The sequence below is a fragment of the Trachurus trachurus genome (genome assembly GCF_905171665.1).
Source record: "Trachurus trachurus genome assembly, chromosome: 14".
Taxonomy (NCBI): Eukaryota; Metazoa; Chordata; class Actinopteri; order Carangiformes; family Carangidae; genus Trachurus; species Trachurus trachurus.
Window position 1 is genome coordinate 10,719,623 of NC_139903.1, and position 15,056 is coordinate 10,734,678.

Here is a 15,056-nt window from a genome sequence, read left to right on the forward strand (position 1 = left end):
AGATTTCAAGTAATTTTGAGTGTTTATCAGTTAGTTTTATTACATTGGACTTGATAGGAAGGATTTCAGGCCATGAGACAAATGTGCGCTTGCAAGGAATCAAGGGAGAGCTGTGTAATACTTTTTCGACAGTAATTACATGAGCAGGGTTATCAGATGCCCTGTGTCCTGTTTGCCGTGGTGTTTGTTTACTGTGTGACCACTTGGTAACAGTCAACACGAGTATATCCAGGGTCACCAGACTGTTATAAAAGCTGTATTGGTCAGGAAATGTGTTTCGGATTTGTTTATTGACAGTTTATAAATGAATAACTGCAACATTATCGTCACTTGAAACCACTTTTTTTTTCCCCCTTTTCCATAAACAAGTCACCTGACCTTATATTTTGTTCTTTGTCTCTGCTTTTCTAGGGAACTCCTGGCACATACCTGCCCCCCCATGCGGTCTATGGGCCAGAGGGGACCAAGAGCAGCGTGGGCTCGATCTCTCTGGGTCTGCCTCGACAGCAGGATCCAAGCAAACCTGGTAGGACAGTCACATTACTATATGCTATTTTGTTTTTTCATTAGATAATAATGAATTAATAGGCAGAGCACTGATATAAAAGTCATATTTAAACTCAAATAATAGTCTGTGTTGGTAATAAGGTTCCTGTTGTCCACACTACTGCTGAAAACATAGCTGCTCCTTTGCATTGCCACTTATTGTTGAATGATGATGAAACTACTTCAGATAAGCTTTAAGACACGTTGACCCTGAGAAAAAGGTTGATGATTAAAAATGTCTCTTTGACCTTTTGGGGCAGCGCAGACACAATGTGAGGAACTACTTCAGATTAACATGCTTAAGAAATTGCCCCGTTGTTGACCTGAACTTCCTACACACTATCTGTCTTTGGCGTTCTCACTATACCACACTCTGCTGACCCGCACTGTGGTGGTCCTGTAAATCAGTAACTGTCGTGGTATGAGTTTTCCTGACCGTCTTCTCTTGGTCACTTAATATCTTCCACTATCTTTTTTTGTGCAAATCACATGACTATGAAAGTCATTGCCTCTAAAAATGTACAAAGATTAGGCTGCGCAACTGTTTCTCAGAATAAACCTTTATTTTAGTGCTATAAGAGTGCAGGTCATTCACCATCAACCTAAACATTTGCTCCACCAGATGACACCAGATACAAAACCTAACCCTCTATTCCTGCTGTTTAAACTCTTCAGGTGCTGCAGTTCCAGCGATACAGGATGGCAGGAGCAACCCAGGAAAGGTGGGCGAGGGTCTGGCTTACAGAGGATCAATCACTCAGGTAATGTTACATGTTTTTTGTCTGTTAATTCGTATGTTTTCGAGGGATATGTGAAACTGTGAATGTATGATTAACAGATAGGAAAGTGGACCTTTTCAGTGGTTATTTGTTTAACTGTGTACATGTTCTCTCTGTGTTGCGTTACGCTCTTTTGTAAAACAGGGCACACCTGCGCTGCCCCAGTCCAGCATTGCAGCTGACCTCCTGAAGGGCACAATCACAAAGCTGGCCACAGAGGACCTGAGCATGCCAGACAAGGCCAGGGGACAAGGCCAAGGTCATGTCATCTATGAAGGCAAGAAGGGTCACATCCTCTCCTTTGATGGTAAATTCTTTATTTATTGATAAAACAAATTTCTGTGTATTTCTCTACCAAGTACACAAACAAGATCATACTTTTTTTTTTTTGTCCAAAAGCTATCAAGAACCCCAGGGAAAACACCCGCAGCCCCAGGACAGGCCATGAGATGAAACGCTCTTATGATATGATGGAGGGATCTATGGGCAGGGGACACCCCGGCAGGGAAGGAGCTCCGTTTGAGGGTACGGCTTGCATGTAAATGAGTATTCAGTTAATGTACTGGTTTGTTTGTTTGTTTTGTATCATTTGGATGATGGTGTTCATTTGTTTCCTAGGGTTAATAAGCCGAGCGCTGCCTAGAGACACTATCCATGGAGATTCTAAGGAAAGGCCGATGATGACTGGATCCATCTTGCAAGGTAACAGACTTAAAATCCCACCGCATTTCTTTTACTTAAAAAAATGCTAGCAGGTAAGGAGAAAAGCTGAAATACTTTCCGAATGTCTTCAGGAACACCCAGAACAGCTGCAGAGACTTATGAAGACGCCATGAAATATGGAAAACAGATCAAGCGAGAGAGCCCACCGATCCGGTCCTTTGAAGGAGGTATTGGCAAAGGCAAGCCCTACGAGGGAGTGAACACCATCAAGGAGATGGGACGCTCCATTCATGAAATCCCCCGGCAAGACCAGTCTGGCCAGGACATCTGCAAGACCCCTGAGATGTCAGACAGGAGGGTTATGGAGGGCGCCATATCTCAGGTGAGACAGTATGAGTGTTAACTTTTCTGTGCACAGCGTTTACAACTTCATTCTGTAGACATAACTGGCTTTTATAGTTGTTTGTTTTCGCTTAAAGGGATAGTTCAACATTTTGACAAATTGGCCCATTGCCATAATCCCAATAGTCATAGCAGTAGGTTCGTTACCTTTATTTGTCGGTGCAAGCTATTTTTAGAACGGCGGAGCAGAGCTGCGAGCTGTTCAGAGCTACGCTACAGAGGCTCATGGGATTTCTTGGTTTCCCCCATCAAACTCATCAAATACACAATCCAACAACTCCAAAACGCTCTGGTGGACAAGTTGTGACCTGCACATTTACCACACTATGAGATAGTAACGGAACGTTACAAGACAGAGTTGTTTCAGAGGTAAATTCATGCAAAACAGCTGATGCACGTTCCCATCGGGGGCATTTTTTTCAGCAAGCAGTCTCTGCATTTACCTCTAAAACAACTCTGTCTGGTAACGTTTTGTTATTATCTCATAGTGTGGTGAATGTGCAGGTCACAACTTGTCCACCAGAGTGTTTTGGAGTTGTTGGATTGTGTATTTGATGAGTTTGATGAGGGAAACCAAGAAATCCCATTAGCCTACGGAGCGTAGCTCTGAGCAGCTCACGGCTCTGCTCCGCCGTTCAAAAAATAAATTGCACCAACAATTAAAGGTAACGAAGCTACTTCTAAGACTATAGGGATTATGGCAATGGACCAATTTGCCAAAATGTTGAACTATCCCTTTAAATCATTTCACTAAACACTAATGTACATAGTGGTTGTAAACACTCATGTTGATGACGTAATGACTGACCTGTCGCTCCCCTCCTTTTACCAGATGCACTCTCTCAACCAGCCGACCATCAAGCACAATGTCAAGTCCCTGATCACCAGTCCCTCGAAGCTTCCTCACGGCCTGCCCCAGCTCGAGGCCATGGAGCGAGCCAAATACGAGGAGAGCAAGGCAGTACGCCACACGTCTGTGGTCAACTCCACCACCTCTGTCCTGCGCTCCACACACCAGGAGGCCAACAAATCCCAGCTTAGCCCGGGCATGTATGAGGACGCCAATGCTCGCAGGACCCCTGTCAACTACAGCACCAATCCTGTGTCCAGAGGATCGCCAATGCTGGGACGGGCTCCAGAGGGTACATCCCATAATCATTTTATTTACAAAATGTGAACTTGAGGTTCTCAGCCATTCATTACTTATCTAACACTATAACGACGGCAATTATGCTGTTAGACAAAATTAAATTAGACAGTTATCTCGCTAAGCCAGGTCATCGTCTTGGACAGAATAAGCTTATTAGGAGTAATATGTAATGTGTACACACGACTGAGGTCATTGGGTGAAATTTTATTCCTGATTTTGGTCACTGGTCACAAACGCACTCATGAGATTATGTTGCGTCATGGTTTAATTAATTGAAAGACGCATGTTGGTTCCTCTCTCTCCTACAAAGGTGGAATGAGCTCTGCAAAATCTGCCGCACATGAGAGAAAGAGTGCCATGACCCCGACGCAGAGGGACAACGTCCCAGCCAAGTCCCCGGTGTCGGGCGGTGATCCCGTCGCATCTCACAGCCCCTTCGACCCCCACCACAGGCCCGTTGTTGCCGGGGAAGTGTATCGCCACCACCTGCCTCCACATCTCGACCCGACCATGGCCTTCCACCGAGTGCTGGATCCTGGTACTGTGTTTTTTAAAACCCTCTCTCCACTTTCCACCTCAAAGGGCATTTACAGTCTTAATCAATGTTTACCTCAGATATCAGGTCACCTATGATCAGTTCATTTCATACCATCCATACTCCCAACTGCAACGTGTGGACGTTTATATTCGTTTTTGTTCAAGAATCTATTGTTTTTTCAATGGGCTCCGGACTAATTTTAAAATTCGCTTTACAATAAAAGGGATAGTTAAACATTTTGGCAAATTGGCCCATTGCCATAATCCCCATACTCATAGCAGTAGGTTCGTTACCTTTAATTGTCTGTGCAAGCTGTTTTTAGAACGGCGGAGCAGAGCTGCAAGCTGCTCAGAGCTACGCTACAGAGGCTCATGGGATTTCTTGGTGAATGTGCAGGTCACAACTTGTCCACCAGAGCGTTTTGGAGTTGTTGGATTGTGTATTTGATGAGGGAAACCAAGAAATCCCATGAGCCTCCGTAGCGTAGCTCTGAGCAGCTCGTGGCTCTGCTCCGCCGTTCTAAAAACAGCTTGCACAGACAATTAAAGGTAACGAACCTACTGCTAAGACTATAGGGATTATGGCAATGGGCCAATTATGTTGAACTATCCCTTTTAATTGTAAAGTGAATTTTAGAATGAGTCCGGAGCCCATAATTAATGAGCATTGAAAAAACAATAGATTCTTGAACAAAAACGAATAAAAACGTTCCACACGCTGCAGTTGGGAGCATGGATGGTATGAAATGAACTGATCGTAGGTGACCTGATATCTGAGGTAAACATTGATTACGACTGTAAACGCCCTTTAACTCAAACAGAATAATAATGGCCTCCATTCTGCGCAAACTGACGAAAGCAGTTCAGGCCTCTCTAATTCATAGGCATTACATGTCGAGGATCTCTTACAGCCATTGACGTCAGCACGCGCGATCAGTATCTGTGAGCCTTCTGTTCATATTTTGTTTTTTTCCCCCTCTTCCCGTTCCCTCTGTTACAGCGTCGTTCATGTTCTCCAGGCAGCCGTCCCCAAACAACTACCACAACACCTACCAGATGTACACCATGGAGAACACACGGCAGACCATCCTCAACGATTATATCACCTCGCAGCAGATGCAAGTCATTCCTCGGCCCGACATGGTCCGGGGGCTGTCGCCTCGGGAACAGCCTGTCGCTATCCCTTACGCAGCTGGAACACGAGGTACGGGGGGCCTCCACCCGCTAAACCCTCTCTCACCTGCCAGCCACGTCCGGCAGCAGGAGGAGAGAGGCCTTGAGCAGGGGGGAGGGGCTGTCGTGTGCTGATTGTGTGTATGTGTGTGTGTGTGTTTGTGAAGTAGTGGCTACCTTTTCCAGACGCCCAGAAGCAAATGACCTAGACAAAATTTTGCTGATTTGCTCTTGACATTATTAGGGCTGCAACTGATTCGGCTAATTTCTATTCTACCAAGTGGGTATTATCATGGGTCATCCAAAATCTCCCTTTTTTTGCTGAGTGGTTTGCCTCTTAAAAGTTGACCACTATTCCACTCATCCTTGCAGCCCTGTTGCTTTTTTTACTGATCAATCTTGTATTTGGGAGCACTAACAGAGGAAGGTGATGGGTTACCGCTAAGTTGTATACGGTGTTCGTACATTCAGAAATTGATGGATCGGTTCTTGTTGTTCACCGCTGGCCCTTTGCTTCTGTCTGTAAAAGGGATTATTGATCTAGCCCAGATGCCTCCAACTATCCTGTTGCCTCACCCTGGGGGAACAGGTACTCCCACTTTGGAACGCATCGCCTACCTCCCCGGAGCTCAGCCCCCTTTCCCTCCTAGGGCTTTCAACCCAACCTCCATGTCGCCAGGTGAGGACCCCACCCCTCCCTATCCCTACACCCAGTGTTCCCTTATCTACCTTGCCACGATCTCCCATGTTCCCTCAACACCTCTGTAAGGGTGCAGCCCTGCACTGGCCTGAGGTGTCAAAGGTCAGTTCTGCCGGTCTCCAGTCACAAATCAAGATGAATCTGAACCTATCGCAGTCGCGCTGGAGGACTGAAGGATTTCACCCCAAGCTGACTTGTTGTACTGCGATTGTGTTTTGTTTTGTTTTCAGGAGAAAGAAGAAAAGAAGTGCTCCAGATTTATTTTTTTTTAGGGGCAAAGAAATCCGAGATTGAAATGTGAAATGAATTGATGTTTGACTTTTCTGTGTCTGCAGCTGAAACTCTGTAACACGTTCTCTGTCAGAAACTTAACACTACTATATGTTGACTCAAATTAACCTTAAAAAAAACTTAAAGGCATAAAAGATTTGCATTCATAATAATAAAAGGAAAAATAATAAGATTAAAATAATCATAAAATAACCAGCATAGCAGAACCCTGTTGTCTCATGGTGTAAATATTCCTGGGACAAATTATTACAGTGAAAGAAAAAGAAAAAATGTTTGATTATGACATTTTTTTAATAAACAACAACGTTTCGACCACCTATGGGTCTTCTTCAGGTCATCACAAATTATTACAGTGACTGTGCTTTGATTGATCCAGAACTTGTCGGCAGAGCTCTGATCCATCCGGCTGAGACTGTGTGACTGTTCGTGTGTCTAATTCCTCTGTCTGTGTTGTTTGTCATCTCTCTCCTCAGGTCACCCTGCCCATCTTGCCGCCGCCGCCGCAGCCAGTGCTGAGAGGGAACGGGAGAGGGAGCGGGACCGAGAGCAGCAGGAGAAAGAGAGGGAAAAGGAGAGGGAACGGGAGCAGCGAGAGAGGGAGAGGGAACGGGAGCGAGAGCGGGAGCGGGAAATGCGAGAACGAGAGCGGGAGCGCGAGCGGGAGAGGGAGCGAACTAACGAGTACATGCGTGGAGGTTAGTTTTTTTGCTACTGTGTAAAAAAAAATAAAAAAAGATGTGAAAAGTGAAATTCCAGTTGACTATTTTAATCTTCTTTTCATACAGGACGTCATGCTCTTGGATACTTTATTTTTGAAACAGTTTTACAATGTTTGATGTGTGTGTGTGTGTGTGTGTGTGTTAGGTGTACTGGAGCAGCCAGGCCGGCCAGGGAGTCGAGGTTATCTTCACTCGCCCTCTCCTTCGCTCAGGACACAGGATGTAGTGGTTCAACAGCGGCCAAGTATTTTCCAGGGCAAGAGTGTCATCACCTCCGTAATGTAAGATTAAACCTATTCTAACTCCGTGTTAGTCTGATTAGTGGACTTCCTATCATGACACTGACAGACCACACGTCTTAAAACAGACTCATCCTTTTATGGAAATGTGTATAAACTCGTCATTTCTTTCTTCCCACATCAGGCCCCAGCATTCAGCAGCAACGACACAATCAGTACAAAGCGGCTCTCGCTACGGCACCGCTGCTGATGCTCTGGCCGCACTGGTGGACGCCGCAGCCTCAGCCCCGCAGATGGATGTCAAGGTGAAGGAGAGCAACCGGGACAGTGAGATGTCTTCGTCGGCTGCAGCCCGACAAAGAGCCAGCATCTCGGAGCAGCAGCAGCAACAGGAGGCGGAGAGACGATCCATGCAGTCACCATATGGCGCCATGTCTCTGCCAGGGGGTAAGCCCCATCCAGCTTACTCCGAGGGCCCTAAGGATAAAGGACCTCAAACCTCAAAGTCCCGCATCGAAGAGGAGCTTCGGACCCATGGAAAGACGACTATCACGGCCGCGAGCTTCATCGATGTCATCATCACGCGGCAGATAGCCTCTGACAAAGACTCACGAGAGCGAGGGTCTCAGAGCTCTGACTCCTCTAGCAGCTGTAAGTGTGTTGCACACACATGGCTTAGGAGATAGCTGAACCTTATTTACATTGCTCAGTGCACTGTGACATCAATTACCTTTATGGATTAGCACATAAAGGGACTACGAGGAGTTTCGGAAAGCAAAATGTTTTCAAACTACTACTTCTCATGAGCCTCCGCACGCACGGTGAAATTCTTGGACCGGCACAAGACGGACAAAAGCGAAAACATTTGTCAAGAATGTTTTCATTAATCAAGAATGAAAGTCGGGGGTTCGAAGACAATCAGATACCGTCGTAGTTCCGACCATAAACGGTGATCCGGTGGCGTTATTCCCATGACCCGCCGGGCAGCGTCCGGGAAACTGAAACTAGGAAATGCTGGGCGAGTCGACCACTAAATAATAATATCAAGATAACTATAAAGACAAAACAATATATTTATCGAAAATGGACCCATTAACAAGTGGGTTACGTAGATTCATCCACATTAATATGAGACTCTTTATAACCAAAAGCAAACTCCTCGGGGTCTCTTTAAACCTTTTTATTAAAGCGCCGCATTTAATGACCTGATTGAACCTTTACATTGTGGCCTGTGTTCGACAGTAACAACTCTTTGTTCATGCTTGTGCTGCAGTGTCATCTAATCGATACGACAACACCGGTGCAGGAGCCATTGAGGTCATCAGTCCTGCTAGTTCCCCAGTCCAACACCAACAGGACAAACCAGAAGATGGGCAACAACAGGCAGCAGGTATGAGCATGTGAAATCTAAGCAGTCGGAGCCTAAATGTTGCAGTTCACTCAAAGTTTATGTCCTTAATGTCAAAGATGACGTCCAATATTAAAATGATTGAACAAATGTGGCTGTGGATGCTAAATTTAGCCGCTAGTGGAGTAAACCTGCCCTGACTGACCTTTTCACATGAGACTGTCAGACACCATTCCTCTGTACCAGTCTCGTCACCAGACTCCACTTGAAGTTATTCCTGTCACCTGCTCGCAGATGTAGATCAGTTTCTGTTGCCAAACAGCATATCGGCTCCTCCCCATCTCATCACCCCCTTGACTGTTGTTCCAAAACAAAAACACTCTGTCCCTGCTCAAACTTCACCAGCTGGCATGCGGGCCTACGATGTGAGTCGTTACCGACAGTCAGCGGAGCCGCCGCAGCCCCCGCCCTCCCAGGGAGACGGCTACTCTCAGGTCCCCAAGACTCACCGGGTCATGACCTTGGCAGACCACATTTCGGTAAGATGTGTTGGCAGAATATGAAACGGTAATGAAGTAAATATCAAACTTGATCCGCCCCGTCGGACTTAATCGCCCGGTTCTGTGGTTCTGTCACGCAGCATATCATAACCCAGGACTTTGCCAGGAATCAGGAGCCCCCGCCGGTCTCCTCTTCAGCTTCTGCCACATTCCAGAGCGTGGTGCCGCCCGTGTCCTCTTCCGGTCGAGCCAAGGGACCCAGTCGCTACAGTCCTGAGAACCAGGTCCAGGCCCTGCACCACCAGAGACCCTCCAGTCGGGTTTCCCCAGAGAACGCCCCGGACAAGCCCAGGGCCAGGTACGCGGACCAGACAGTTTACTATATATATGAGAAGCTCTTTTTGTTTGGGCATTTTTCTCCTGTTTTCTGTTAGGACTTAGGGTAGATCCCTGTCTTTTGTTTTCTTTTGTTTGACTATAGGCAAGATCAGGGTGGTCTTAGCTTTTCTTTTTGTAAGAAGTAAGAAAATGCTACCTTCTTGGGGATGGGAGGAGCGAGGGGACTCAAAGTCATGTTACGTGTCGGTTTCCCCTAGATTTGTTTGTGTTAATATAAGTCTTAAATACTTACATCTTCCGACAGCAATCACTTATATAGAGTGTTTGGTCTGAAACACGGGTCTGTCAGTCACTCTGCTCTGCTGTAAGCCGAGGAGAAAACTTTCCTTGTATCCTACAACCTTTATCCAATGAGGAGAGAGAACGGCATAAAGGGGCGGTCCTCTCTGTGTGTGCAGCCAAGGGATGCGCGTGAATGTGGTGACGTAGGGACGAGGGCGGGGACTGCTAACTCCATCCGCTGACAGGAAGTTAGCCAAAACGACCGGATCGCTTACTTCTGCTTTAACATCCTCATATAATGAAAGTGTGTCTGTTTTATTATGCATCATGTGTCTAACAGGAGTCTCATCATTCCTTTCCACTCCAGACCTGGTAAGTCTCCTGAGCGAGGAGGCAGGCCGATGGAGAACTACGAGCCCATCTCTCCTCCACAGAGCTATCAAAGCATGGACAAACAAGAGACCAGCAGGCCTCCACCCCAGAGACGAGAGGCTGACAACTCAGAGATCAGGTGCTGGTTCTGCACAATTCAGAAATGTGATAGTTTGTAGCTGTCGGCCCAACAGGCCAGTACATCTCTCAATTCAGCTAGAAATAGATTCAGAATCAGACTTGATATCTGAATCTTTATTGTGCTGGCACTCTTTAAAGGTCAATAGTATCCATGTACAATAGTAGATGGATTATTATGAAATGTCAACGAGAGAGGGAAGGGATTTTTTTTTTGTGCGGCTCTTACATGTCGTATATGTTGTGAATGTCAAATTACCAGTACACCAGATTAGTTTGCAGCTGGCACCCTGACAGCTTGTAAACTGATTTCTAGCAAGGGTACCAGTCAGTACTGAGTGCTGCTCCCGTGTTAGCAGCTGTTTGAAAGCCCAGTGGGATTAAAACTCCTACTGAGGGCCTGTTGACCCCGTTTCCTCATTTGCATTTTGACTCTTTGCCCCTTATTTGGTCCAAGGAATGACTCCAGGTCCCCAGGGAGTGGCAGCTATCTGCCTTCCTTCTTCACCAAGCTGGAGAACACCTCGCAAATGGTGCAAAACAAGAAGCAGGAGATCTTTCGTAAGTTGAACTCCAGCTCTGGTGTCGGTGATTCTGATGTTGGTAAGTGGGTCTTCTCTTACCCTATTCCTTCTAATTAACATGCCTGTATCAGATGTTGAAACAAACTCTGTTAATATCTGTGCATACACGACTTCCAAGCTCAATAAGCATGTGATACTAGGATAATATGGCTTGCTGTATCGTTTCTATATCCAATTGCTTGTCAGATATTTGGTGTTTTTCAACAGCTTATCGTTTTCTTGCAGGAAATGCACAACCAGGCACAGAGATTTTCAACTTGCCTGCTGTTACCAGCTCCGGTAAGTAGCAGTGACACTGGCTCAGACACACTCTTCACTCTTTGATGATGTCTCTTTCCTCACTGTTTTGTTTTGTCTTTTGTTTGTAGGCAACATCAACCCCAGGAATCACTCCTTCAGTGATCCAGCCAGCAACCTGGGCCTGGAGGACATCATCCGCAAGGCATTGATGGGCAACTTGGAGGAAAGACAGGAGGATCCGTGTAACAACACACCTGGCGGAGGCGGTGACGCCCGCCAGGAGGCAAACCCTTCACCCAGTATGGGTACGTTACCAGTCGCACCCCCAGTATTACAAATATTCAGAAAAAGATGCTGTGTTTAACGTGTTGCTGATTTCATCTATTTTGTATCTACAGGGAAGCAGAAGCAGGGCAAAGCCAACAGCCGTAAATCCAAGTCACCTAACCTGGGTCAGGCCTACGCTGGAGGGGAGCGCCCCTCCTCAGTGTCCTCCGTCCACTCTGAGGGAGATTATCACAGACAAGCCCAAGCCCAGCCACAATGGAGCTGGGATGATCGACCCTCATCCACAGGTGAGCTGTCGAAGCTCTGCTGTCAGTAGTCAGGTTTCCATCCAAATGTATCGACATTTTTGAGCGAATTTTGTGAAAATGCGCAAAAAGAAAATGCAAATTTATGCCTGTTTCCATTCGTTATTGTTTCGTGATTATTGGGTGAAGACCTGCGAGTAAATTCATTAGCGATCACTTTCTCCCCGCAAACTTCTAAACAGCCGTCATTTGGATAAACTAACCGCACATTGGGGATCTAAATATTTATTTTCTCGCATTAAAAAAATATAAAAACTTAATAAAGTGACGTAATAACAACAGCGCTACAGCGGGAAATAAAACAGCTTTTTGCCTGTTTTGCAGCTGTATATGCCGCTGCATTCTGGGAAACGTGTATACTGTATACTGCAGTGTGAACGGCGTCAGTCATCGTTTATTCGCAAAACCTGTTTCCATAGCAAAAAGTTGCATTTTCCTTTTATAGATACGCTGACAAATCCACCCCCTCCAAGCGTAACTTATTTTTTTTGTGTGTGCAAATTTTCTGCCTTTTTTCGAATTTCTGGTGTTTCCATCTTTTGCAAATTTTGAAAATGCGAATAAGAATGGGTGGATGGATGGAAACCCCACTAGTGTCTGCAACATCTGTCTGTCACTTAGCTCGTGTGCAGTTCAGTCTTTATTATTCACTTTTCTCCACTTCTTCTTCCTCCAGGTTCCATGCAGTTCCCATACAACCCACTGACCATGCGCATACTAAGCAGCACGCCACCAACCTCCATAGCCTCCCCCTCCATACAGAGCCAGCAGCAGCAGCAGCAGCAGCAGCAGCAGCAACAGCAACAACAACAACAACAACAACAGCAACAGCAGCAGCAGCAGCAGCAGCAGCAGCAGCAGCCACCCTCAGCCGGAGCCCCAGTGGGCCAGCAGCGCGTGTGGCAGTCTCTACTGTCCGAGCAATACGAGACCCTGTCCGACAGCGACGACTGAGCCCTGCTTCCTGCAGCTCCGGTAACCACGAGAGACGCCTGCACTGAGGCGTGTCTGTTCACCCCTGCTCTCCCGGAACTAGCCTTGCTCACTAGCAAGTGTGACAAGTAGATGGGGTGGTGTCATTTTTATTTTTGGTGCTTTGGCGCCCCCTGGCTGTTGCCTAAGAGTACAAGCAGCAGCCTGTGACAGGCAGGGCTATCCGGAACAAGACTTGCTTTTTGGTCCGGAAGCACTCACCCAGCCTGTCGGGGAGATAGACAAAACTCGGCTGAGGGGATGACATGAGCTATAGTAAGGATGAAGAACTTGATATGTAAAAAGAAACAACATAAGAGATTATTTCTGAATTTTGTTTGATTTCTGTAAAGATATACTTTGTCTTTGAGAAAATCATTGTATGTAAATAGAGTAACCTTTTGCAGTGTTTTTCCTACCTTGATTATTTCTTATTTTAATGTCGCTTTTAAATTGATCCACTTTAAATGGGAAGAGTAGGGGCATAATCTCTAATATCACAGTTGGTCTCTCCCAGTCCATCTCCACCCCCACGTCACCTGACGCCCATTTAAATATTTTTACCATAGCGACGCTAAGAGAGACCAGACCTGTGGTTCGTACTTGACAATGAGTGGAGCACAGAGACTATGCTACCCTGTGCGCCATCCATCAAGCACCACCAGAGGCTGAACATCGTGGACATTTGTGGACAACACAAAACACAGACTAACATTTCAAACATCTTTGATATCTGATGCCTGTCTTCACCACGCCGTGGAGATGATGTATGGATTGTAATTATCAGATGGTAGATGTAACTTCTCACCCGGTTCTAGACAAGAGAAATGTCTTCAAAAGTTGAGAACACTGGTGTCATAGCAGAAAGGTGAAAAGTCTGATATAAGCTTAATTTTGCCAGAAAAGATAAACTTATGACTACTCCTGGACCCAGTCTGAATAATGAAAGTGAGCCAATATATATTTTTTTCTTTTTAAATAGAGCTGACCATGGTGTGACACATGTTGCTGTCTCTCTCTGCAGTTTCCAGCCTGTCCAGAATGATCTGCTCTGCAATGTTGTCATGGTAAAAAAAAAAATGTATGTCAGGAACTTTTTTTTTTTTGACAGTTTTGCCATGCCGCGTGACTTGAGAAAGAAGGCAGCTTTAAGTAATTTTCTCAGAGATATACGTTGGTGTTTGATGTTTGTATTTGTTTCTGTAGTCCCTTTTTTTGATACTGTCCTGACAAAAATCTGAACTCTGTAAATTGTCTTTCCATTACACAAGAAGACAAAACTAACCAAACATAAAGAATGGTCTGCACCATTGTTGCACTTTTTATTTTTTGCTTTCTAGCTTTTGACAACAAAAAGCATACTACCTGCTGTGTAACTTATTCAACCTCCAGCACAGGAGTATACTCAGATGTGCTTTAACTTTTTTCCCACCACTCACAGAAATCTGGATGTTTTTGACTTCCTGTCTTTTCTTGTAGCTGGTACATAAGTTTGTAGTGTGACACTTGCATCACAGTTACAGTTTTTAAGTGTATGGTACCGTTAAATGTTTTGGAGTTTGCTATCACGGTGATTCAAGACCGTGACCACTTAATCTCTGCTTTCATTGTGTCAATCAACAGGTTTATAAAGGTTAGAATATGAATTATACTTGGTCAACATCATAAATGGCAGTAACGTTCCTTCGCTAGTCTTTTTGAAATATGTGAAAAAATACCATATTTTGGCTTTTTCCACTTTCACTTTGCTCAGTCAACTAATCCATTCTGCTCTAAACTTGATATTTTGTTTTCTTTCCTTGATTTTGAATCATTTGTCATAGCACATGTTCAGATTTTTATTTTGTCATTTTCAACATCTTTGTTATTCATCCTGTTTAGATGGGATGTTATGTGTTTACAAAGGCAATGACAAAAGAAAGTTTACAAACTTGAATCTTAAAGAAATCCGACATGAAGCCGAAAAAGAATTAGAGCACCTTTTCAGCTCTCTATCAAACACACAGTGGTGACTTTTTTGTCTTTTTGAAATTGAGACTTGAAAACCCGTGTATCCTATGATGTTGAAATGCAATGTTTGTATCGCACAATGTCTCTTAGTAGGCTATTACGAGAGTTCAGACCAATCAAATAAAGTGGATCAGTTGTCCACCACTGAAAAACGTGTATGTCCTTTATAGGTGTCTCATATTTTTAATAACTATCATGCACTGCATCCCTCTGTTTCGGGTTAGCTTTCCAACAACAATGCAAAGTGTTAGTGGTTGCTGAGGTATATAATGGCTTTATTTTTATTTTTTTAAACTGATTTAATGATAGTTTGCTGTGTCCACACCATTGCACTGGCTAATGAATAGCAAAGGACAGCAGACACAGCTTGTCAAACTACATATCAGTCCAAGCTTGCCATGGTAGGGTTCTGGTTTTGGCTTCTCAGAGCAGTAATTGCACAAATGTTACTCTTAACATTATGGCCCGAGTCCATCCCG

The 15,056-nt window shown here is 45.1% G+C and overlaps 1 protein-coding gene across 1 annotated transcript in view; it reads left to right on the forward strand.

The window, feature by feature from the left end:
* The window catches only part of ncor1 (nuclear receptor corepressor 1), a 55,786-nt gene extending 41,246 nt beyond the window's left edge, over positions 1-14,540 (forward strand). The window contains exons 25-46 of the mRNA XM_083987198.1: positions 412-526; positions 1,222-1,307; positions 1,470-1,632; positions 1,725-1,850; positions 1,944-2,027; positions 2,120-2,370; positions 3,223-3,532; positions 3,851-4,078; positions 5,078-5,281; positions 5,780-5,929; positions 6,715-6,936; positions 7,106-7,241; positions 7,384-7,850; positions 8,473-8,589; positions 8,953-9,086; positions 9,188-9,405; positions 10,036-10,179; positions 10,636-10,781; positions 10,988-11,041; positions 11,131-11,307; positions 11,401-11,577; positions 12,272-14,540. Of these exons, the coding sequence (XP_083843324.1) occupies positions 412-526; positions 1,222-1,307; positions 1,470-1,632; positions 1,725-1,850; positions 1,944-2,027; positions 2,120-2,370; positions 3,223-3,532; positions 3,851-4,078; positions 5,078-5,281; positions 5,780-5,929; positions 6,715-6,936; positions 7,106-7,241; positions 7,384-7,850; positions 8,473-8,589; positions 8,953-9,086; positions 9,188-9,405; positions 10,036-10,179; positions 10,636-10,781; positions 10,988-11,041; positions 11,131-11,307; positions 11,401-11,577; positions 12,272-12,549 (3,987 nt within the window). The 3' untranslated portion in view covers positions 12,550-14,540. The remainder of the gene's footprint in view (positions 1-411; positions 527-1,221; positions 1,308-1,469; positions 1,633-1,724; positions 1,851-1,943; positions 2,028-2,119; positions 2,371-3,222; positions 3,533-3,850; positions 4,079-5,077; positions 5,282-5,779; positions 5,930-6,714; positions 6,937-7,105; positions 7,242-7,383; positions 7,851-8,472; positions 8,590-8,952; positions 9,087-9,187; positions 9,406-10,035; positions 10,180-10,635; positions 10,782-10,987; positions 11,042-11,130; positions 11,308-11,400; positions 11,578-12,271) is intronic.
* The last annotated feature ends 516 nt before the right edge of the window (positions 14,541-15,056 follow it).